At 48.5% G+C, this 25,206-nt stretch overlaps 1 protein-coding gene across 3 annotated transcripts in view; it reads right to left on the bottom strand.

Moving 5' to 3' along the window:
- The window catches only part of TCP11L1 (t-complex 11 like 1), a 104,009-nt gene that overhangs the window by 10,818 nt on the left and 67,985 nt on the right, over window positions 1–25,206 (bottom strand). For all 3 annotated transcript variants that reach the window (XM_063944481.1, XM_063944482.1, XM_063944483.1), the window contains 2 exons: window positions 12,512–12,693; window positions 29–201 (listed from right to left, as the gene is read on the bottom strand). In XM_063944481.1, the coding sequence (XP_063800551.1) occupies window positions 29–201; window positions 12,512–12,693 (355 nt within the window). The remainder of the gene's footprint in view (window positions 1–28; window positions 202–12,511; window positions 12,694–25,206) is intronic.

Below are 25,206 nucleotides of genomic sequence, written 5' to 3'. Positions count from 1 at the left end.
ACAGGTGCAATAAGTAAACGGACGTTACCTATTAATCTGTGTATCTGGTTGGAAGGAGATGAGGCGCTCTGAATTTGTCCTTTAAGACATTCCTCTTTCTCTGTGGAGAAGGGTGCGTAGCCATGTTGACTGAGGCAGCTGTTCACTTCTACACATATCTTCTCCCCAAGCGTGGCCAGGGCCTCTGCTGTATTCACACAGCTAACCAGATGACAGGAGAGCAAGACAAAAGAGGGCAAGTATTAATGGCCTGGATTACTGACTGCTGGCTGTGATGGAGCACTGCTTTACACATAAATATATACGTTACATCTTCACAATTGGATAATCCTGGGGTTGGGCACTGTCCCTAGCTGAGAAGTGCCACTGATCGCTCTTCTTCCTTCTACCAAACGCCTGCTCATTGGAAGATAATAGGATTTCTCTATCGGCCTAGTGGATGCTGGGGTTCCTGAAAGGACCATGGGGAATAGCGGCTCCGCAGGAGACAGGGCACAAAAAGTAAAGCTTTAGGATCAGGTGGTGTGCACTGGCTCCTCCCCCTATGACCCTCCTCCAAGCCAGTTAGATTTTGTGCCCGGCCGAGAAGGGTGCAATCTAGGTGGCTCTCCTAAAGAGCTGCTTAGGAAAGTTTAGCTTAGGTTTTTTATTTTACAGTGAGTCCTGCTGGCAACAGGATCACTGCAACGAGGGACTTAGGGGAGAAGAAGTGAACTCACCTGCGTGCAGGATGGATTGGCTTCTTGGCTACTGGACATCAGCTCCAGAGGGACGATCACAGGTACAGCCTGGATGGTCACCGGAGCCTTGCCGCCGGCCCCCTTGCAGATGCTGAAGTAAGAAGAGGTCCAGAATCGGCGGCAGAAGACTCCTCAGTCTTCTAAAGGTAGCGCACAGCACTGCAGCTGTGCGCCATTTTCCTCTCAGCACACTTCACACGGCAGTCACTGAGGGTGCAGGGCGCTGGGAGGGGGGCGCCCTGGGAGGCAAATGAATACCTATTTTGGCTAAAAATACCTCACATATAGCCTCCGGAGGCTATATGGAGATATTTCACCCCTGCCAGAATCCGTTAAGAGCGGGAGACGAGGCCGCCGAAAAAGGGGCGGGGCCTATCTCCTCAGCACACAGCGCCATTTTCCCTCACAGAAAGGCTGGAGGGAAGGCTCCCAGGCTCTCCCCTGCACTGCACTACAGAAACAGGGTTAAAACAGAGAGGGGGGGCACTAATTTGGCGATATGCTTATATATATATTAAGATGCTATAAGGGAAAACACTTATATAAGGTTGTCCCTATATAATTATAGCGTTTTTGGTGTGTGCTGGCAAACTCTCCCTCTGTCTCTCCAAAGGGCTAGTGGGTCCTGTCCTCTATCAGAGCATTCCCTGTGTGTGTGCTGTGTGTCGGTACGTGTGTGTCGACAGGTAGGAGGACGATGTTGGTGAGGAGGCGGAGCAATTGCCTGTAATGGTGATGTCACTCTCTAGGGAGTCGACACCGGAATGGATGGCTTATTTAGGAAATTACGTGATAATGTCAACACGCTGCAAGGTCGGTTGACGACATGAGACGGCCGACAAACAATTAGTACGGTCCAGACGTCTCAAAAACACCGTCAAGGGTTTTAAAACGCCCGTTTACTTTAGTCGGTCGACACAGACACAGACAGGGACACTGAATCCAGTGTCGACGGTGAATAAACAAACGTATTCCTTATTAGGGCCACACGTTAAAGGCAATGAAGGAGGTGTTACGTATTTCTGATACTACAAGTACCACAAAAGAGGGTATTATGTGGGATGTGAAAAAACTACCATAGTTTTTCCTGAATCAGATAAATTAAATAAAGTGTGTGATGATGCGTGGGTTCCCCCCGATAGAAAATTATGGGCGGTATACCCTTTCCCGCCAGAAGTTAGGGCGCGTTGGGAAACACCCCTTAAGGTGGATAAGGCGCTCACACGCTTATCAAAACAAGTGGCGGTACCGTCTATAGATAGGGCCGTCCTCAAGGACCAGCTGACAAGGCTGGAAAATATAATAAAAAGTATATACACACATACTGGTGTTATACTGCGGCCAGCGATCGCCTCAGCCTGGATGTGCAGAGCTAGGGTGGCTTGGTCGGATTCCCTGACTAAAAATATTGATACCCTTGACAGGGACAGTATTTTATTGACTATAGAGCATTTCTATATATGCGAGATGCACAGAGGGATATTTGCACTCTGGCATCATGAATAAACGCGATGTCCATAACTGCCAGAAGATGTTATGGACACGACAGTGGTCAGGTGATGCAGATTCCAAACGGCACAGTATGGCCGTATAAAGGAAGAGGACTTGTTTGGGGTCGGTCCATCGGACCTGGTGGTCACGGCAACTGCTGGAAAATCCACCGTTTTTTACCCTAAGTCACATCTCTGCAGAAAAAGACACCGTCTTTTCAGCCTCAGTCCTCTCGTCCCTATAAGATCATATCTGCCCAGGGAAAGAGGAAAGGGAAGAAGACTGCAACAGGCAGCCTATTCCCAGGAACAGAAGCGTTCCACCGCGTCTGACAAGTTCTCAGCATGGCGCTGAGACCGTACAGGACCCCTGGATCCTACAAGTAGTATCCCGGGGGTACAGATGGGAATGTCGAGACGTTTCCCCTTCGCAGGCTCCTGAAGTCTGCTTTACCAAGTCTCCCTCCGACAAGGAGGTAGTATGGGAAAAAATTCACAAGCTGTGTTCCCAGCAGGTGACAATTAAATTACCCCTCCTACTACAGAAAAGGGGTATTATTCCACACTATATTGTGGTACTGAAGCCAGAAGGCTAGGTGAGACTTATTCTAAAAAAAAAAAAAAAAGAGGAAAGAGGAAAGGGAAGAAGACTGCAACAGGCAGCCTATTCCCAGGAACAGAAGCGTTCCACCGCGTCTGACAAGTTCTCAGCATGGCGCTGAGACCGTACAGGACCCCTGGATCCTACAAGTAGTATCCCGGGGGTACAGATGGGAATGTCGAGACGTTTCCCCTTCGCAGGCTCCTGAAGTCTGCTTTACCAAGTCTCCCTCCGACAAGGAGGTAGTATGGGAAAAAATTCACAAGCTGTGTTCCCAGCAGGTGACAATTAAATTACCCCTCCTACTACAGAAAAGGGGTATTATTCCACACTATATTGTGGTACTGAAGCCAGAAGGCTAGGTGAGACTTATTCTAAAAAATAAAAAAAATTTTTTTGAACACTTACAAAGGTTCAAATTAAGATGAAGTCACTCAGAGCAGTGATAACGAACCAGGAAGAAGGGGACTATATAGTGTCCCGGGACATCAGGGATGCTTACCTCTATGTCCCAAATTTGCCCTTCTCACTAAGGGTACCTCAGGTTCGTGGTGCAGAACTGTCACTATCAGTTTCAGACGCTGCCGTTTGGATTGTCCACGGCACCCCGGGGTCTTTACCAAGGTAATGGCCGAATTGATGATTCTTCTTCGAAGAAAAGGCGTCTTAATTATCCCTTACTTGGACGATCTCCTGATAGGGGCATAGTCCAGGGAACAGTTGGAGGTCGGAGTAGCACTATCTCGGATACTGCTACAATCAGCACGGGTGGATTCTAAATATTCCAAAATCGCAGCTGATCCCGACGACACGTCTGCTGTGCCTAGGGATGATTCTGGACACAGTCCAGAAAAAGGTGTTTCTCCCGGAAGAGAAAGCCAGGGAGTTATCCGAGCAAGTCAGGAACCTCCTAAAAACAGTGCATCATTGCACAAGGGTCCTGGTAAAAATGGTGGCTTCCTACGAAGCAATTCCATTCGGCAGATTTCACGTAAGAACTTTTCAGTGGGATCTGCTGGACAAATGGTCCGGATCGCATCTTCAGATGCATCAGCGGATAACCCAATATCCAAGGACAAGGGTGTCTCTCCTGTGGTGGTTATAGAGTGCTCATCTTCTAGAGGGCCGCAGATTCGGCATTCAGGATTGGATGCTGGTAACCACGGAGCCCAGCCTGAGAGGCTGGGGAGCAGTCACACAAGGGAAAAATTTCCAGGGAGTGTGATCAAGTATGGAGACTTTTCTCCACATAAATATACTGGAGCTAAGGGTAAATTTATAATGCTCTAAGCTTAGCAAGACCTCTGCTTCAAGGTCAGCCGGTATTGATCCAGTGGGAAAAACATCACGGCAGTCGCCCACGTAAACAGACAGGGCGACACAAGAAGCAGAAGGGCAATGGCAGAAACTGCAAGGACTTTTCGCTGGGCGGAAAATCATGTGATAACACTGTCAGCAGTTTTTCATCCCGGGAATGGAAACTGGGAAGCAGACTTCCTCAGCACGACCTCCACCCGGGAGAGTGGAAACTTCATTGAGAAGTTTTTTCCACATGATTGTAAACCGTTGGGAAATACCAAAGGTGGACATGATGGCGTCCCGTCTGAACAAAAAACGGGACAGGTATTGCGCCAGGTCAAGGGACCCTCAGGCAATAGATGTGGACGTTCTGGTAACACCGTGGGTGTACCAGTCGGTGTATGTGTTCCCTCCTCTGCTTCTCATACCTAAGGTGCTGAGAATTATAAGACGTAGAGGAGTAAGAACTATACTCATGGCTCCGGATTGGCCAAGAAGGACTTGGTACCCGGAACTTCAAGAGATGCTTACAGAGGTCTTATGGCCTCTGCCGCTAAGAAGGGACTTGCTTCAGCAAGTACCATGTCTGTTCCAAGACTTACCGCAGCTGCGTTTGTCGGCATGGCGATGGAAAGCCGGATCCTAAGGGAAAAAAGGCATTCCGGAAGAGGTCATTCCTACCCTGGTCAAAGCCAGAAAGGAGGTGACCGCACAACATTATCACCACGTGTGGCGAAAATTTGTTGCGTGGTGTGAGGCCAGGAAGGCCCCACAAAGAAATTTCAACTCGGTCGTTTCCTGCATTTCCTGCAAACAGGAGTGTCTATGGGCCTCAAATTGGGGTCCATTAAGGTTCAAATTCGGCCCTGTAAATTTTCTTCCAGAAAGAATTGGCTTCAGTTCCTGAAGTCCAGAAGTTTGTCAAGGGAGTATTGCATATACAAACCCCTTTTTTGTGCCTCCAGTGGCACTGTGGGATCTCAACGTAGTTCTGGGATTTCTCAAATCACATTGGTTTAAAACCAGTCAAATATGTGGATTTGCAGCATCTCACATAAAAAGTGACCATGCTCTTGGCCCTGGCCTGGACCAGGCGAGTGTCAAATTGGTGGTTTTTTCTCAAAAAAGCCCATATCTGTTTGTCCATTCGGACAGGGCAGAGCTGCGGACTCGTCCCCAGTTCTCTCCCTAAGGTGGTGTCAGTGTTTCACCTGAACCAGCTTATTGTGGTGCCTTGCACCTACTAGGGACTTGGAGGACTCCAAGTTGCTAGAAGTTGTCAGGGCCCTGAAAATATATTCCAGGACAGCTGGAGTCAGAAAATCTGACTCGCTGTTTATACTGTATGCACCCAACAAGTTGGGTGCGCCTGCTTCTAAGCAGTCGATTGCTCGTTGGATTTGTAACACAATTCAACTTGCACATTCTGAGGCAGGCCTGCCACAGTCTAAATCGGTTAAGGCCCATTCCACAAGGAAGGTGGGCTCATCTTGGGCGGCTGCCCGAGAGGTCTCGGCATTACAACTCTGCCGAGCAGCTACGTGGTCAGGGGAGAACACGTTTGTAAAATTCTACAAATTTGATATCCTGGCAAAAGAGGACCTGGAGTTCTCTCATTCGGTGCTGCAGAGTCATCCGCACTCTCCCGCCCGTTTGGGAGCTTTGGTATAATCCCCATGGTCCTTTCAGGAACCCCAGCATCCACTAGGACGATAGAGAAAATAAGAATTTACTTACCGATAATTCTATTTCTCGGAGTCCGTAGTGGATGCTGGGCGCCCATCCCAAGTGCGGATTATCTGCAATACTTGTACATAGTTACAAAAATCGGGTTATTATTGTTGTGAGCCATCTTTTCAGAGGCTCCGCTGTTATCATACTGTTAACTGGGTTTAGATCACAAGTTGTACGGTGTGATTGGTGTGGCTGGTATGAGTCTTACCCGGGATTCAAAATTCCTCCCTTATTGTGTACGCTCGTCCGGGCACAGTACCTAACTGGCTTGGAGGAGGGTCATAGGGGGAGGAGCCAGTGCACACCACCTGATCCTAAAGCTTTACTTTTTGTGCCCTGTCTCCTGCGGAGCCGCTATTCCCCATGGTCCTTTCAGGAACCCCAGCATCCACTACGGACTCCGAGAAATAGAATTATCGGTAAGTAAATTCTTATTTTTAATACCTACCGGTATATCCTTTTCTCGTAGTCCATAAGGGATATTGGGGGAAACTAGTACAATGGCGTGTAGACGGGGTCCAAAGGAGCTGGTGCACTTTAAATTTTCTTCACTGGGTGTGCTGGCTCCTCCCCTCTATGCCCCCTCCCACGGGCAGTTATAGGTAAAAAAAAAAACATGCCCGAAGGAGAAAAGACATATGAGAGAAGGAACATGATACTAGAAAGGGTGGTGAGATTTACACACCAGCACACCATACAACAACCAGCAACAGCTGAACAGGTAACTGCAGAAAAGTCCACGCGCTGAGGCGGGCGCCCAATATCCCTTATGGACTACGAGAAAAGGATTTACTGGTAGGTATTAAAATCCTATTTTCTCTAGCATCCATAAGGGATATTGTGAGAAACTAGTACGATGGGAATGTCCCAAAGCTTCCAGAACGGGCGGGAATGTGCGGAGACTGCTGCAGCACCGCCTGCCCAAACTGGGTATCCTCTTTGGCCAGGGTATCAAATTTGTAGAACTTCACAAAAAAAGTGTTCTTCCCCAACCAGGTTGCAGCTCGGCATAGTTGTAAGGCCGAGACTCCTCGGGCAGCCGCCCAGGAAGAGCCCACTGATCTAGTAGAGTGGGCCTTTAGAGACTTAGGAACAGGTAAGGCTGCAGACACATAGGCCTGTTGGATAGTGGGTCTAATCCAATGAGCAATGGACTGCTTTGAAGCAGGGCAACCCGTCTTTCTGACCCGAACTGCACACCTGACAGATCTTCAAGGCCCGCACAGTGCCTAATGTCTCCGGAGGATCAGAAGCGTCAGAACTGGATGGAATCACAATAGGTTGATTCAGATGAAACGCGGAGACAACCTTTGGCAGGAACTGCTGCTGTCTAGTCCAGAGCTCCGCTCTGTCCTTGTAAAAGACCAAGTATGGACTTTTACATGATAAGACCCCCAATTCCGAGACACGTCGAGCAGAAACCAGGGCCAGTAACATCACCGTCTTTCACGTGAGGTACTTGTCTTCTACCGTCTTCAGAGGTTCAAACCAGGAGGACTGTAGAAATTTCAACACTACATCCAAATCCCAAGGTGCCGTAGGCGGCACAAAGGGAGGTTGTATGTGGAGTACCCCTTGCAAGAAGGTCTGAACTTCTGGCAACACTGCCAATTTCTTCTGAAAGAAAATGGAGAGCGCTGAAATCTGGATCCTAATGGAACCCAGATGTAAGCACTTATCCAGCCTGCAGGAAACGTCCCAAGTGAAACTCTGCAGGCGGAAACGTGCGTTCTTCGCACCAAGAGACATATCTCCACCAGATATGATGATGGTGTTTTGACGTCACAGGTTGCCTGGACCATGGTTGCAATAACCTTTTTGGAAAGGCCCTTGTGAGCTAGGATGTTCCGCTATACCTCCATGCCGTCAAACGAAGTCGCCGTAAGTCCGGGTAGACGAACGGTCCTTGTTGAAGATCGCTTCTTAGTGGTAGAGGCCAAGGTTCTTCGATGGAAGATCCACGTAACACGCCCTCCGAGGCCAATCCGGGGCAATCAGAATTGCCTGGACACCTAGATTCCTGATTCGCTTTAGCACTCTTGGGGGCAATGGAATTGGAGGAAACCGGTAGACCAGCCGGTACTGCCAAGGCGAAGCCAATGCATCCACTGCCCTCGCCTGAGGGTCCCTGGTTCGCGAGCAATACCAGGGAAATTTATTGTTGAGACGAGAAGCCATCATGTTTATTTGTGGGCAACCCCACCGGTCGATGATCTGCTGGAACACCAGATGGTCCCCACTCCCCCAAGTGGAGATCGTGACGACTCAGGAAGTCTGCCTCCCAGTTGTCCAAACCCGGAAAGAAGATTGCGGACATTGCTCTTGCATTTCTTTCCGCCCAGAGGAGTATCTTTGACACCTCTCGCATGCAGGCTCTGCTTTTTGTCCCTCCTTGTTGATTGATATACGCCACCGCCGTGGTGTTGTCCAACTGTACCTGTATCGCGTGATCCTTGAGCAGAGGTGACGCTTGAAGCAGATCGCCCGAAGTTCCAGAATGTTGATTGGAAGGAGGCCTTCAATGGGATGACCACCTGCCCTGGAACTGTGCCCCTTAGGTGACAGCTCCCCATCCTTGCAGACTCACATCAGTCATGAGGAGGGTCATTTCTGAATTCCGAAACTCCTGCCCTCCAGGAGATTAAAAGACTGAAGCCACCACAGGAGGGAAATCCTGGCCTGAGGTGACAGCCGAAAATTCCGGTGAATCTGGAGATGTGATCCGTACCACTTGCTCAGGAGATCAAATTGGATCACCTCGTATGAGGCGACCATCTTCCCCAACAATCTGGTGCAAAGATGGATGGAAACTTTAGCAGGTCGGAGCACCATGCGGACCGTCTCCTGAAGTGTTCTCGCCTTGTCCTCTGGTAGAAACACCTTCTGTGCCACATTATCCAGCAACATCCCCAGGAACAGGAGCCTCTGTGTTGGCTTCAGGTGGGACTTCTGTAAGTTGAGAATCCACCCATGGTCGGACAGAAGACGGATGGTGCGGTCGAAATGGAGCAACAAAAGTTCCCTGGATCTTGCAGTTATCAGGAGATCGCCTAGATTAGGCACCACATTTATCCCTTGGATCCGGAGTTGAAGCATCATTTCCGTCATCACCTTCGTGAATACCCTCGGCGCTGTTGACAGGCCGAAGGGTAGTGCCTGGAACTGATTGTCCAGCAGGGCAAACCGCAGGTACGCTTGATGAGGAGAGCAAATCAGAATGTGGAGTCCTTGATAGCCAAGGAGACCATAAATACCTGGTCTTCCAGGCCCGCAATTACTGCACGCAGGGATTCCATCTTGAACACCTTTAAATAAGGATATAAGGCTTTCAGATTCAGAATGGTTCTGACAAACAGTTTAGCTTCGGCACCACAAACAGGTCTGAGTAAAACCCCTTGCCGCGTTGTGGTAGAGGTACTGGAACAATGATGTGGGATTGGACCAATTTTTGGATAGCCTGTTGTAACGTAACTTGCATATTCTCCATAGCTGGTAAGCTTGATTTGAAAAATCGTTGAGGGAAGGGGGTGGGAAGTACGGTCGAACTCCAGCTTGTAGTCATGAGAGACGAGCTCCCTGACCCAGGCATCCTGGCAGGAGGACTCCCAGACGTGGCTGAAAAGACGCAGTCGAGCTCCCACCTCGAGATCTCCTCGGGGTGGGTTGGCACTGTCATGCTGAGGTTTTTGTGGAAGCAGAACTGGTGGACTGGTACTTGCAGGTTTCCTGGACTTACCTATGGTACCTCTAGCTGCATTGGAAGCACCTCGGGCCTTTGATCAAAATATGCGAGACCGAAAGTACTGAACAGACGGTCCCGGATAGGAACGTCTGCCAGTGGGGCTCCAGAGGGGAGAAACAAGGATTTTCCATCAGTAACCTTGGAAATCCAGGCATCCAGTTCAAAAAGCCGTTCCCCAGAAAAGGGGAGGATTCTGCGTCTGCAATCCACTGACGCAACCACAAGGCCCTGCGCGTAGACACCGCCATGGCCGACGTCCGAGCATTGATGTTCCCCCATCTCCTTGAGGGAATCAGAGGACACGAGTAGTGTCCTGAATGTGTTTTAGGAGGGTAACCATGGTAACTAAGGCCAAATCCCCACGAGAGGCCCCCCTGAATTTGCATAGCCCAAGAATGAATGGCATGGGTCATCCAGCAACCCACAATGACCAGTCTTTGGGAAAGGCCGGCTGCAGTGTATATAGGGGGTAATTCCAAGTTGATCGCAGCAGGATATTTTTTAGCAATTGGGCAAAACCATGTGCACTGCAGGGGAGGCAGATATTACATTTGCAGAGAGAGTTAGATTTGGGTGGGGTATGTTCAATCTGCAATCTAATTTGCAGTGTAAAAATAAAGCAGCCAGTATTTACCCTGCACAGAAACGAAATAACCCACCCAAATATAACTCTCTCTGCACATGTTATATCTGCCCCCCCTGCAGTGCACAAGGTTTTGCCCAACTGTTAAAAAATTTCCTGCTGCGATCAACTTGGAATTACCCCCATAGATTTTAGGGTAGTTTCTATTTTTCTATCCCCAGGATCCTTTGTGGTAAAGGAGCCTGGGGCAGGCAGCACCGCCTTCTTAGGTGAGAGACATTCACCCCAAGGGGTTCCTCCCAAAATTTACTGCCTTGAGGAGCAAATGGGAAAGTGCGCAAAAACTTTTTGGACACTTGGAATTTTTTGTATGGATTCTTCCAGGCCTGTTTGAATAAGTCATCTAACTCTGGAGATTCAGGGAAAGTGACATTGGGCTTGTTTTGTACAAAGAAAAACGACTGCTGTGAAGAAGCATCCTCTAGAGCAGTGGCAGCCAACCCTGGTCCTCAAGAGCTACCAACAGTTCACGTTTTCCAGCTCACCTGGCAGGTGCACATGTGCAGTTATTACCGTCACATTTTAAAAGATCTACAGGTGGACTGTGAGGAGACCTGGAAAACGTGCACTGTTGGTAGCTCTCAAGGACCAGGGTTGGCTACCCCTGCTCTAGAGTGAGCTGCAACACATCCCTTATAGCCAAAATGAGGGGTTCAATACCCCGAGTAGAATCGGTATCCCACTAACCGGATCCGGGTCATCCCCATCATCCTGGACATCATCATCTGTATCAGAAAGCAGAGCAGGTAAACCACGCTTCTGGGGGCTGGCTGCGCATCAGCCCTAGCAGCTAAATCTGCAACAGCTTGTTGCAGTAGCTGAGTTTTCTGCACATTAGCAGTGAGCGGAGATGACATATCTGACATCATGGTTTTAGGAGACCCTAGCCAGTGGGGCTCTGGACACTCCCCCAACCTCTTCACTAATTTGTGAAGATTGACTACATAGGCTCCCAGGAAACAGAGTCATTAGACAATGGAGAGAATCTGGTGTGACAGATACTGCACAGCTTGTGCTTACCCATATTCACAGTAAGAACAAACACATACTGTACACTTACACACAGACAGTTATAATGCAAGCCTGCTTTTCCTACTGTATGTGAGAGGAGATACAGAGAGAGGGAGAAGTACCAGCACACCCGGAGCTGCACAGCCCCAGTGAGACTCTCAGCTCTGTAATCACAATAACACCAATAAATGCAGTCCTGAATAGGCTCAGAATAGTGTACACAAGCGACTCTCCCCCTTATCTACACCCTGTACCAGTTTCCAGCGTGTCTGAGAGGCAGGAAGCGCTGAATGTGTGCTGCTGATGGCTTCTGTAAGCAGAGGAAGGCGCCAAACACCACTGGTCCAGCTCTGAGGAAGCTCCGCCCCCTCCAATGGCGCCGGAGCTATACACAATATTTATACTGGCAAAGTCTCCCCTAAGCTTAAAACCTCACACAAGTGTTTAGTTAACCATGTTTGAGCCAGTGTAGTCACGGGGGATCTTAGCAGGACCCCCCCTGGGAGGGTCCCATACATCTCGTCCATGATCAACTGCACTTTGAACCGGGGACTCCCGGTTTGTACTCACCACCATGTCACCTTCAGGCAGGTGTGCGGCGTGCTGCGACAGCCAAGGCGCAGTGCCCCACTGAACAAACAACCTCTCAGGACGGTGGTTCTGCAGCGGGGAAGCGGCTCTGCACCTCGCAAAGCCGGTGACCATCCCCCCCTTCTCCCACGGCGCAGGTATGCTGTTGCCCAGACAGTATACGGAAAAAAAAGATTGAAATTAAATTGAAGAAAAACTCTCTGGAGCTGCAGAGATGTGCAACCTCTCCTGAGGGCACTTTTTTCTAATCTGCCTGTGGGAGGGGCATAGAGGGGAGGAGCCAGCACACCCAGTGAAGAAAATGTAAAGTGCACTGGCTCCTTTGGACCTAGTCTATATCCCATCGTAGTAGTTTCCCCCAATATGCCCTATATATGCTAGAGAAACCATCTTTTTTTTTACATCGAGGTGTTAATGTGAAATCTGCTCCTGTGACACAAGTTAGGAAACCCCATCCATTACAATGGGGAGTCAATAAGAAAACGTTGCCATTGCCAGTGAAAGAAAACAGAACAACAAAAAAGCCTATTGTGCAATACCAGCCTTACAAGGGATTTCACACCCCTGCGGCTAGCACTGAAACTGAAGGAATCTAATACCATCACTGAAGTGACAGCAATCTCTACTCATCATGGCCAGGCATGCCCTCAGTCTACTTACGGTGTTCCCACTCCCTTCAGTAAAAGCCTGATGAGACTCTTCATCCTGTCCACAAAGCCAGGGAGGCCGGAGACGGCAGGTCCAGCAGCATTGTGTATGATCAGGAGTAGTGTCCCCTGCAGGGTAAGCTGTGTCAGCTCCAACTTCATCTCTTGGAACCGGATCTGGTCCATGACCACTGTCTGGAGAGCAGAATACAGCTGAGGTTAGAGATGTCAATAGAAAAACAAATAAAATAAAAAACATTAAAAAAAGGCAACAAAATCAAAAATAGATCACACACATTCATCTATACTACAGGTTCTCAAACTCTGTCCTCAGGACCCCACACAGTGCATGTTTTGCAGGTCACCTAGCAGGTGCACAGGTGTATTAATTACTCACCGACACATTTTAAAAAATGTCCACAGGTGGAGCTAATTATTTCACTTGCGATTCTGTGAGGAGACCTGGAAAACATGCACTGTGTGGGGTCCTGAGGACCGAATTTGAGAACCTGTGAGCTATACAGATTCCTCGTAAACCAAATAGCTGCCACTTAAAAAGGTTTTATTAACCATATCGTCTTAATGTGTATTTAACAAAGCTTTAATACTGCTGGCTGTTATCTGCGGAAAATGGGATTTCAGTACATATATTAAATCCTTTGCAATGAGCCGAGTAGGGCACACACAGACTGCAGCTAGGTTAGGGTGTTCATCTAGATCAGAGCTGGCCAAACCAGTCTTCGAGATCTACCAACAGTTCCCATTTTCCACACTACCTAGCTGGTGCACAGGTGTAGTCATTACTAATTAAGATGTGCTGCATTCATTCCTAACTAACAATTCTACAGATCTCCAGGAGGCCAGGAAAACATGAACCGTTGGTAGATCTCGAGGACCGGTTTGGCCAGCCCTGATCTAGATCATGGGTCTTTAACTTGAGGCCCCCAGCTGCTGTGGAACTACACATCCCAGCATGCCCTGCCACAGTTTTGCTGTTAAGACATGTTAAAATTGAGCAGGGCATGCTGGGATGTGTAACTCCACAACAGCTTCATTCTTAGTGGAATTGAACTTGGAAGTTACCTTTTTGGGAAAACCCAACAAATAATATAAATTAAGAAAATAGATTTGACTTTAATCTTAATAAAGTGATTGTCAGAACACCCCACTGGTCTGCACTGAATGAAAAAAAGATTTATGGTAGACATACCATAGTTAAATCTCTTTCTGCGAGGTACACTGGGTTCCACAGGGAATACATCGGGGGGTAGAGATGGATCTTGATCCAGAAGCACCAACAGGCTAAAGCTTTGACTGTTCCCAGGATGCATTGCATAGCCTCCTCTATAACCCTGCCTCCGGACAGTGGAGTTCAGTTTCGTTAACCAGTCCAATGCAGTAGCAGGTAAAGAGAAGGCAGATGTTAGTCACATAGAACCATATTCTCACGACAGGAGAAGGGACCAGCGGCTAATGCCATACAAAGAAGCTAAGTGCGTCAGGGTGGGCGCCTTGTGGAACCCAGTGTACCTTGCAGAAAGAGATTTAACTATGGTAAGTCTACCATAAATCTCCTTTTCTGCAGCAGAGTAAACTGTGTTCCACAGGGAATACATCAGGGATGTCCTAAAGCAATTTTCCTCATGGGAGGGGATGCACCGTAGCGGGCATAAGAACCCGGCGTCCAAAGGAAGCATTCTGGGAGACAGAAGTATCAAAGGCATAAAACCTAATGAAAGTGTTCACGGTGGACCACGTAGCCGCCTTGCACAATTGTTTAGCGGACGTGCCACGGCGGGCCACCCAAGAACATTTAACAGACCGAGTAGAATGGGCCTTCATAGCAGCAGGAGCTGGAAGACCAGCCTGTGCATAAGCTTGTGCAATTACCATTTTAATCCATCTGGACAAGGTTTGCTTATTCGCAGGCCAGTCACGTTTGTGAAAACCAAAAAGTACAACAAGGGTATCGGACCTCCTGAGCGGAGAGCCCTTACCAAAGACCGTTCTTTGGAGGACAAACCAGAGGAGATAAAAGCCAGAACCACGATCTCTTGGTTAAGGTGAAAAGATGACACCACTGTAGGCAAATAACTGGGGCTAGTTTGAAAAACTGCCCGATCACGGTAAAAAATCAGAAAGAGTGGACGACAGGACAAAGCTCCTAAGTCCAACACCCTCCTAGCAGTGGCAATAGCCAGTAGAAACACAACCTTAAACATAAGATATTTAATATTCACAGATTCAAGAGGTTCAAATGGAGACTCTTGTAGGGCATTCAAGACAACAGACAGATCCCATGTAGCCACAGGAGGAACATATGGAGGCTGGATCCGTAAAATGCCTTGAGTGGAAGTATGAACATCAGGAATAGACTCAATCTTCCTGTGAAACCACACCGACAAGGCAGAGATATGAACCTTGAGGGAGGCTAAACGAAGGCCCAAATCCAGGCCTTGTTGCAGAAAAGCCAGAAGTCTGGAAGTTCTAAAAACTTGTATGTGTCGTAATTCTTAGCAGCACACCAGGTGAAGTAAGAATTCCAGACCCTGTAATAAATCCGTGCAGAAGCCGGTTTGCAGGCCATCAGCATAGTTCGGATAACCGCCTCAGAGAATCCATTGGCCCTCAGGAGCGAAGCTTCAAGAGCCACGCCGTCAAAGCCTACCTGGCCAGGTCTGTATAGACACAAGGGCCCTGAACGAGGAGGTCTGGGCGTTGAGGAAGTAGAAGAAGATGCTCGATCGATAGACCCTGAAGGTCTGAGAACCAATGCCGTCTGGGCCACGCTGGAGCGATTAGAAGTAGTATTCCTACTTCTTGCTTGAACTTCCGTAGTACCCTGGGCAGGAGTGACACTGGAGGGAACACGTATGGCAGCTAAAAGTTCCATGGAATTGCCAGTGCGTCCACAAACACTGCTGGAAGATCCCTTTGTCCTTGATCCGAAGACCAGAACCATGTGATTTTGTCGAGACGCCATCAGGTCTACATCTGGTAGGCCCCACTTGTCCACTAGGAGTTGAAAGACTTCCAGATGAAGACTCTCCGGCTTGCACGTCCTGATGACTGAGGAAATCCGCTTCCCAGTTGAGGACTCCGGGAATGAACACTACCGATATTGCTGGCAGATGGCGTTCCACCCAACTAAGGATTTTTGACATCATTGCCATGCGGCTTCGAGTGCCGCCTTGATGATTTATGTACGCCACTGTGGTGGCGTTGTCTTATTGTACTTGAACAGGCGTGTTCTGTACCAGAGGCAGGGCCAGATTCAAAGCATTGAACACTGCCCGTAATTCCAGAATGTTTATCGGGAGGAGAGATTCCTCCTTGGTCCACCGACCCTGGAGAGAGTGTTGTTCCAGCACCGCGCCCCAACCCCGCAGACTGGCGTCCGTAGTCAGTAGGACCCAGTTGGGGATCCAGAAGGGTTGGCCCCTGCTCAACTGTTGGTCCTGTAGCCACCAGCTCAGTGACAGACAAACGTCCGGAGTCAAGGAGATCATTTGAGACCTGATCCGATGATGCAGGCCGTCCCATTTGGAAAGGATTAACCTCTGCAGAGGGCGGGAATGAAATGAAGTGTACTCCACCACGTCGAAAGCCGATACAATGAGACCTAGTTCTTGCATCATCGAGTGTATCGAGACCCTTGGGCGAGAAAGGAAGCATCCGATCCTGTCCTGTAGTTTCAGGACTTTTCCCCAGGTACACCATGCTCCGAGCAGGGACCAGCGAGGTCTTTTTCCAGTTGATAAGCCACCCGTGGGCTTGTAGGAATTGTGCCGTTAGCTCCAGATGACTGAGGAGAACCTCGTGGGAGTTCGCTAGGATCAACAAGTCATCCAGATACGGCAGGATCCTGATTCCCTGACAGCAGAGAAGGACTGTCATCACAGCTATGACCTTGGTGAAGATCCGATGGGCCGTGGCCAGTCCAAATGGCAGAGCCTGGAATTGATAATGTAGGTTGCCATATGGCAATAGGTATATGCAGGTAAGCATCCTGTATGTCCAGGGATACCATATAGTCTCTGGGTTCCATGGCCAGTACGATAGAGTTTCTATACGGAATTTGGGCACTTTCACCAAATTTGTTAAATGATTTGAGGTTGAGTATAGGCCGAAAGGACCCATTGGGTTTTCAGAACTAGAAACAGGGTCGAATAGTATCCCCTGCCTCTCTGGGACAGAGGTACCGACACTATCACTCCTGTGTCCAGGAGGGATTGCAAAACCAATTGTAGAGCTTGCGCTTTCAACGGATCCGAAGGGATAATCGTCGAGCAAAACTGGCAAGGGGGACGTCTCTTGAAAGAGATTGCATACCCGTGAATGACAACTTCCCACACCCAGGTGTCCGAAGTGGTCTGTAACCAGGCCTGGGCGAACTGCAGAAGTCGGCCTCCCACCCTGGGATTCCCCAGGGGGAGGCCTGCCCCTTCATGCAGCAGGCTTGTCTTTTTTGGATGCAGGCTGATGAGCAGACCAAGATTAAGTTTGGACTTAGTGTATTTGGAAGTACGAGCTTGTCTCGGGTACACCTGACCCTTTGCTTTCCCTGGAGGTGGAAAGGAACGAAAAGTGGTACTCTTTGCCTTCGGTGCAGAAGGATTAGTACTCGGGAGAAACGTAGTCTTAGCAGTCGCCAAGTCAGTCCCAATCTTATTCAGATCTTCTCCAAATAAGATTTCTCCCTTAAAAGGAAGCACCTCCAAGGTCTTTTTGGAGTCTAGGTACACCTTCCAGGACCTCAACCACAGAATTTGGCGAGCCAGTATAGACGTAGTAGATGCCTTGGCTGCCGTTACGCCTGCCTCAGAGGACACCTCCTGAATATAGTGGGAGGCGGTGGTAATATGAGACAGATATTGTCTGGCAGTGTCAGAAATATCCTGAGGCAGCTCATCCTCTAATGCCTTGAACCCATGCTTCAATTCCTTTTGCGGCCCAGGAGGCTGCTATAGTGGGTCTATGTACCACACTGGTAAGGGAGTAAATAGACTTCAGGCAACCCTCGACACGCTTATCCGTCGGTTCCTTCAGTGAGGAGACAGTGGTGACAGGCAGAGTAGATGACACCACAAGACGGGCGACATGAAAGTCCACCAACAGTGGAGTTTCCCACTTGTTACTCAAACTCCGCAGGTATAGGATAACAAGCTAGCATCTTTTTAGACAGGGAGAATTTCTTTCCTGGAGACGACCAGGATTCCTGAAGTATGTCAATTAAATGGTCAGAATGTGGTAAGACTACTTTAGTAACCTTCTGACGTTTGAACTTATCAGGTTTCTTAGATGCAGTAGTGGGATCTACCTCATCATCAATTTTGTAGAATCAGCTTAATAGCCTCCACTAGGTTAGGAACATCAACCTGAGTTGAAGGGTCCTCGTCAGAAGCGACTGTATCAGTGTCTGTCGGATCAGTATATTCCCCATCCACATCAGACAAATTATCTGAAATAGTGGATTGTGAGGCGGAAGCGGCCCGCTTAGATAACCCCTTGACCCCAGATGGGTGTGGTGTAGACTTTTGTCTAACCAAAGATTGATTTCATTGTTGTATCTGGGTAGACAGTGTCCGCCCAGGGCGGATTAACTACAGGGACAATATGTGGCTGCAATGGCACAGGAGACTCCACAGGAGGCGTAAGACGTATCACAAGTGTATTCAGCATACTTGAGAACGCTGCCCAAGGTGGTTCCTGATTGGCCACAGGTGCTGCGGGCTGACTGGGAGATGTATGGCACCCAGTACCTAAACCATCAGCTAAAACTTCCCCCACAGGTAAATCCGTGGTGCAAGCACTGCATGAAGCAGAAGCATCCGCAGATTTCCCACCCTGTGTGGCAGACATTATAGGAAATGTAGCCTTGGAGCGTAACAGTATAAAACAGCCAGACAAACTCAATACCTGCGAACAACCCCCTGATTTATGAGACAGTAAATACAGGACACAAACAGAGGATTAAAGCGGTATGAGGTGACTGAAATACACAGTAAAAAACACAAAACAGTATATACTGTGTAGCACTATATTATATACACACACACATATATATATATATATATATATATATATATATATATATATATACATATATATATACACACACACACACACACACACACACACACACACACACACATATATATATATATATATATATATATATATATATATACACACACACACACACACACACACACACACACACACACATACAGTCGTCCAGATTGCCTGGCTCTCCCAATAAAAGACCGCTACTGCGTCGGGTGCCCCCATAAACATAAGTACATACTCTCCCGGGAAATGTCATATGACCTGATGACAATGCAACAATACGTGCATTGAAACGTTGTCTTTACAGCATGTCTGCTTAGAGCTATTATTCAAAGCCGCCAGGAGTGCCGCATTTCCCGGGAGAGTAATATATATAGATATAGATATAGATATATATATATATATATATATATCTATATAGAGTATCCCATATCCAAATATTCCGAAATACGGACTTTTTTGAGTGAGATAGTGAAAACTTTGTTTTTTTGATGGCTCAATGTACACAAACTTTGTTTAATACACAAAGTTATTAAAAAATAAGATTTTACTTACCGGTAAATCTATTTCTCGTAGTCCGTAGTGGATGCTGGGGACTCCGTAAGGACCATGGGGAATAGCGGGCTCCGCAGGAGACTGGGCACTCTACAGAAAAATTTTGTACTATCTGGTGTGCACTGGCTCCTCCCTCTATGCCCCTCCTCCAGACCTCAGTTAAGGAAACTGTGCCCGGAAGAGCAGACATTATAAGGAAAGGATTTTGGAATCTCGGGTAAGACTCATACCAGCCACACCGTATAACTTGTGATACACTTATCCAGTCAACCGTATGAACAACAGGGCATCAATAATGGATGTCAACATAACATAACCCATTATTAAGCAATAACTATGTACACGTATTGCAGAAAGTCCGCACTACGGACTACGAGAAATAGATTTACCGGTAAGTAAAATCTTATTTTCTCTGACGTCCTAGTGGATGCTGGGGACTCCGTAAGGATCATGGGGATTATACCAAAGCTCCCAAACGGGCGGGAGAGTGCGGATGACTCTGCAGCACCGAATGGGCAAACTCAAGGTCCTCCTCAGCCAGGGTATTAAACTTGTAGAATTTTGCAAATGTGTTTGAACCCGACCAAGTAGCAGCTCGGCAAAGCTGTAATGCCGAGACCCCTCGGGCAGCCGCCCAAGAAGAGCCCACCTTCCTTGTGGAATGGGCTTTCACTGATTTTGGATGCAGCAATCCAGCCGCAGAATGAGCCTGCTGAATCGTGTTACAGATCCAGCGGGCAACGGTTTGCTTTGAAGCAGGAGCTCCCAACTTGTTGGGGGCATAAAGGATAAACAGCGAGTCAGTTTTCCGGACTCCAGCCGTCCGGGCTACATAAATCTTCAAAGCCCTGACTACATCTAGTAACCTGGAATCCTCCAAGTCACGAGTAGCCGCAGGCACTACAATAGGTTGGTTCAAATGAAAAGATGACACCACCTTTGGCAGAAATTGGGGACGAGTCCGCAATTCCGCCCTGTCCATATGAAAAAACAGATAGGGGCTTTCACATGACAAAGCCGCCAATTCTGACACACGCCTAGCCGAAGATAATGCCAATAGCATGACCACCTTCCACGTGAGATACTTTAGCTCCATGGTCTTAAGTGGTTCAAACCAGTGGGATTTTAGGAAACCCAACACCACGTTGAGATCCCAAGGTGCCCCAGGTGGCACAAAATGAGGCTGAATATGCAGCACTCCCTTAACAAACGTCTGAACTTCAGGAAGAGACGCCAGTTCCTTTTGAAAGAAAATGGATAGTGCCGAAATCTGGACCTTTATGGATCCCAACTTCAAGCCCAAAGTCACTCCAGACTGTAGAACGTGCAGAAATCTGCCCAGTTGGAATTCCTCTGTAGGGGCCTTCCTGGCCTCACACCAAGCAACATATTTTCGCCATATGCGGTGATAATGCTTTGCTGTCACGTCCTTCCTAGCCTTTATCAGCGTAGGAATAACTTCCTCCGGAATGCCTTTTTCCGCTAGGATCCGGCGTTCAACCGCCATGCTGTCAAACGCAGCCGCGGTAAGTCTTGGAACAGGCAGGGCCCCTGTTGCAACAGGTCCTGTCTGAGAGGCAGAGGCCATGGGTCCTCTGTGAGCATTTCTTGCAATTCCGGGTACCAAGGTCTTCTTGGCCAATCCGGAACAATGAGTATTGTTCTCACTCCTCTTCTTCTTACGATTCTCAGTACCTTGGGTATGAGAGGAAGAGGAGGGACCACAGAGAGACCAGGGCGTTCACAGCTATCGCCTGAGGGTCTCTTGACCTAGCGCAATACCGTTGCAGCTTTTTGTTGAGACGGGATGCCATCATGTCTACCTGTGGCAGTTCCCATCGATCTGTAATCTGAATGAAGACTTCTTGATGAAGTCGCCACTCTCCCGGGTGGAGGTCGTGCCTGCTGAGGAAGTCTGCTTCCCAGTTGTCCACTCCCGGAATGAACACTGCTGACAGTGCTTATTCGTGATTCTCCGCCCACCGAAGAATCCTGGTGGCTTCCACCATCGCGACTCTGCTTCTTGTGCCGCCCTGGCGGTTTACATGAGCCACCGCGGTGATGTTGTCTGACTGAATCAGCACCGGTTGGTTGCGAAGCAGGGGCTCCGCTTGACTCAGGGCGTTGAATATGGCCCTTAGTTCCAGGATATTTATGTGCAGACAAGTTTCCTGACTTGACCACAACCCTTGGAAATTTCTTCCCTGAGTGACTGCCCCCCACCCTCGGTATGCCGAATCTGCGGCCCTCGAGAAGGTGAGCACTCTGTAGCCACCACAGAAGAGACACTCTGGCCCTGGGGATCAGGGTGATCAGCAGATGCATCTGAAGATGCGATCCGGACCATTTGTCCAACAGATCCCATTGAAAGATCCTCGCATGGAACCTGCCGAAGGGAATGGCCTCGTATGATGCTACCATCTTTCCCAGGACTCGCGTGCAGTGATGCACCGACACCTGTTTTGGTTTTAAGAGGTCTCTGACTAGAGTCACAAGCCCTTGAGCCTTCTCCGTCGGGAGAAACACCTTCTTCTGGTCCGTGTCCAGAATCATGCCCAGAAAGGGCAGACGCGTCGTAGGAATCAGCTGCGACTTTGGGATATTCAGAATCCAGCCATGCTGTTGCAACACCTCCTGTGAGTGCGCTACGCTGATCTGCAACTGCTCCCTCGACCTCGCCTTTATGAGGAGATCGTCCAAGTATGGGATAACTGTGACTCCCTGCTTTCTCAGGATCACCATCATTTCTGCCATTACCTTGGTAAATATTCTCGGTGCCGTGGACAGACCAAACGGCAACGTCTGGAATTGGTAATGACAGTCCTGTACCACAAATCTGAGGAACTCCTGATGAGGCGGATAAATGGGGACATGCAAGTAAGCATCCTTGATGTCCAGAGACACCATAAAATCCCCCTCTTCCAGGCTTGCAATGACCGCTCTGAGCGATTCCATTTTGAACTTGAATCTTTTCAGATAAATGTTCAGGGACTTTAAATTTAATATAGGTCTGACCGAACCATCCGGTTTCGGTACCACAAACATTGTGGAATAGTATCCCTTCCCCTGTTGAGGAAGGGGAACCTTTACCACCACCTGCTGGAGAAATAGCTTGTGAATCGCCGCTACCACTTCTTCCCTTTCTATGGGGGAAGCTGGCAGGGCCGATTTTAGGTAACGTTGAGGGGGCATCACCTCGAATTCCAGCTTGTATCCCTGAGACACAATTTGTATAGCCCAGGGATCCACCTGTGAGCGAACCCACTGGTGGCTGAAATGTCGGAGACGCGCCCCCACCGCTCCTGGCTCCACCCGTGGAGCCCCAGCGTCATGCGGTGGATTTAGTGGAAGCCGGGGAGGACTTCTGTTCCTGGGAACTAGCTGTAAGGTGCAGCTTTTTTCCTCTGCCCCTGCCTCTAGCAAGAAAGGAAGCACCTCTGACCTTCTTGCTTCTTTGCGCGCGAAAGGACTGCATTTGGTAATACGGTGCTTTCTTCGGTTGTGGGGGAATATATGGCAAAAAGTTTGACTTCCCAGCAGTAGCTGTGGAAACCAGGTCCGAGAGACCGTCCCCAAACAATTCCTCACCTTTGTAAGGCAACACCTCCATGTGTTTTTTGGAGTCGGCATCACCTGTCCACTGCCGAGTCCACAGGACCCTCCTGGCAGAAATTGACATTGCATTAATTCTAGAGCCCAGTAGGCAAATGTCCCTCTGGGCATCCCTCATATATAGGACAGTGTCTTTTATATGCCCCAGGGTCAGCATAAAGGTATCCGACGCAATTGCCGGCCTCAGTAGAGTTCCTGAATGTGTATAAACAGATTTCAGGATACTTTCCTGCTTTCTATCTGCAGGATCCTTTAGGGTGGCCGTATCCTGTGACGGCAGGGCCACCTTCTTAGATAAGCGTGTCAGAGCTTTATCTACCCTAGGGGAGGATTCCCAGCGCACCCTGTCCTCAGGCGGGAAAGGGTACGCCATAAGTAACCTTTTGGAAATCAGGACTTTCTTATCTGGGGAATCCCACGCTGTTTCACATAACTCATTTAACTCATGTGAAGGGGGAAAAGTCACCTCTTGCTTTTTCTCCCCATACATATAAACCCTCTTGTCAGGGACAGGGTTCACCTCTGATATGTGTAAAACAGCCTTCATCGCTATAATCATATAACGTATAGCTTTTGTCATTTTTGGTCGCAATTTTGCATCATCGTCGTTGTCGACACTGGAGTCAGAATCCGTGTCGACATCTGTGTCAACCATTTTGGATAGTGGGCGCTTTTGAAACCCTGAGGGCCTCTGCGCTGTAGGATCAGGCATGGGTTGAGACCCTGACTGACCCGAGGTATCCAACCTTTTATGTAAGGAGTTTACATTATCATTTAACACCTTCCACATATCCATCCAATCAGGTGTCGGCACAGTCGGCGGCGACACGTCAGTCAACTGCACTTGCTCTGCCTCCACATAGCCCTCTTCGTCAAACATGTCGACACACGCGTACCGACACACCACACACACAGGGGAAGCTCTAAATGAGGACAGGACCCCCAAAAGGCCTTTTGGAGAGACAGAGAGAGAGTTTGCCAGCACACACCCCAGCGCTATATAACCCAGGGATCACACAGTAACTTAGTGTTTACCCAGTAGCTGCTGTATAATGATTAATGCGCCTAAATTTATGTGCCCCCCCCCTCTCTTTTTTACCCCTCTACCGTGATTCTGCAGGTGAGAGCCTGGGGAGCTTCCTCTCAGCGGAGCTGTGGCAGGAAAATGGCGCTGGTGAGTGCTGAGGAAGAAGGCCCCGCCCCCTCAGCGGCGGGCTTCTGTCCCGCGATTTTTTGTCAAATAAATGGCGGGGGCTCATACATATAACAGTGTGCCACTGTTTATATGCAGCATTCGCCAGGAGGTAACAATTGCTGCCCAGGGCGCCCCCCCCTGCACCCTACAGTGACCGGAGTGAGTGGGTTAGTGTGGGCGCAATGGCGCACAGCTGCAGTGCGCTACCTCATGTGAAGACAGGAGTCTTCTGCCGCCGATTTCGATGTCTTCTCCGCTTCTGCCGGCTTCTGTCTTCTGGCTCTGCGAGGGGGACGGCGGCGCGGCTCCGGGAACGGACGACAAGGTCAGGTCCTGTGTTCGATCCCTCTGGAGCTAATGGTGTCCAGTAGCCTAAGAAGCGCAACCTATCCGCAGTTAGTAGGTTTGCTTCTCTCCCCTCAGTCCCTCGTAGCAGAGAGTCTGTTGCCAGCAGAAGCTCTCTGAAAATAGAAAACCTAACTAAAATACTTTCTTATTAGCAAGCTCAGGAGAGCTCACTAAAAGCACCCAGCTCTGTCCGGGCACAGATTCTAACTGAGGTCTGGAGGAGGGGCATAGAGGGAGGAGCCAGTGCACACCAGATAGTACTAAATCTTTCTTTAGAGTGCCCAGTCTCCTGCGGAGCCCGCTATTCCCCATGGTCCTTACGGAGTCCCCAGCATCCACTAGGACGTCAGAGAAATATTGTATTAAATGACCTGCAGGCTGTGTGTATAAGTTGTATATGAAACATAAATGAATTGTGTGAATGTACAATTTGTTTAATGCACAAAGTTATAAAAAATATTGGCTAAAATTACCTTCAGGCTGGGTGTATAAGGTGAATATGTAACATAAATGCATTCTGTACTTAGATTTAGGTCCCATCACCATGATATCTCATTATGGTATGCAATTATTCCAAAATACGGAAAAATCCCATATCCAAAATACCTCTGGTCCCAAGCATTTTGGATAAGGGAGACCCAACCTATATATATATATATATATATATATATATATATTATAATATAAGTTGTGCTCATAAGTTTACATGCTCTAGCAGAATGTGATTTTCTGGCCATTTGTCAGAGAATATGAATGATAACTCACAAACTTTTCTTTCACTCATGGTTAGTGGTTGGGTGAAGCCATTTATTGTCAAACTGTGTTTACTCTTTTTAAATCATAATGACAACAGAAACTACCCAAATAACCCTGATCAAAAGTTTACATACCCCAGTTCTTAATACCGTGTATTGCCCCCTTTAACATCA

This window comes from Pseudophryne corroboree, chromosome 11, assembly GCF_028390025.1.
Source record: "Pseudophryne corroboree isolate aPseCor3 chromosome 11, aPseCor3.hap2, whole genome shotgun sequence".
NCBI lineage: Eukaryota > Metazoa > Chordata > Amphibia > Anura > Myobatrachidae > Pseudophryne > Pseudophryne corroboree.
The sequence above is the reverse complement of the archived record's forward strand: the minus strand, read 5'-3'. Positions and strand labels throughout refer to the sequence as shown.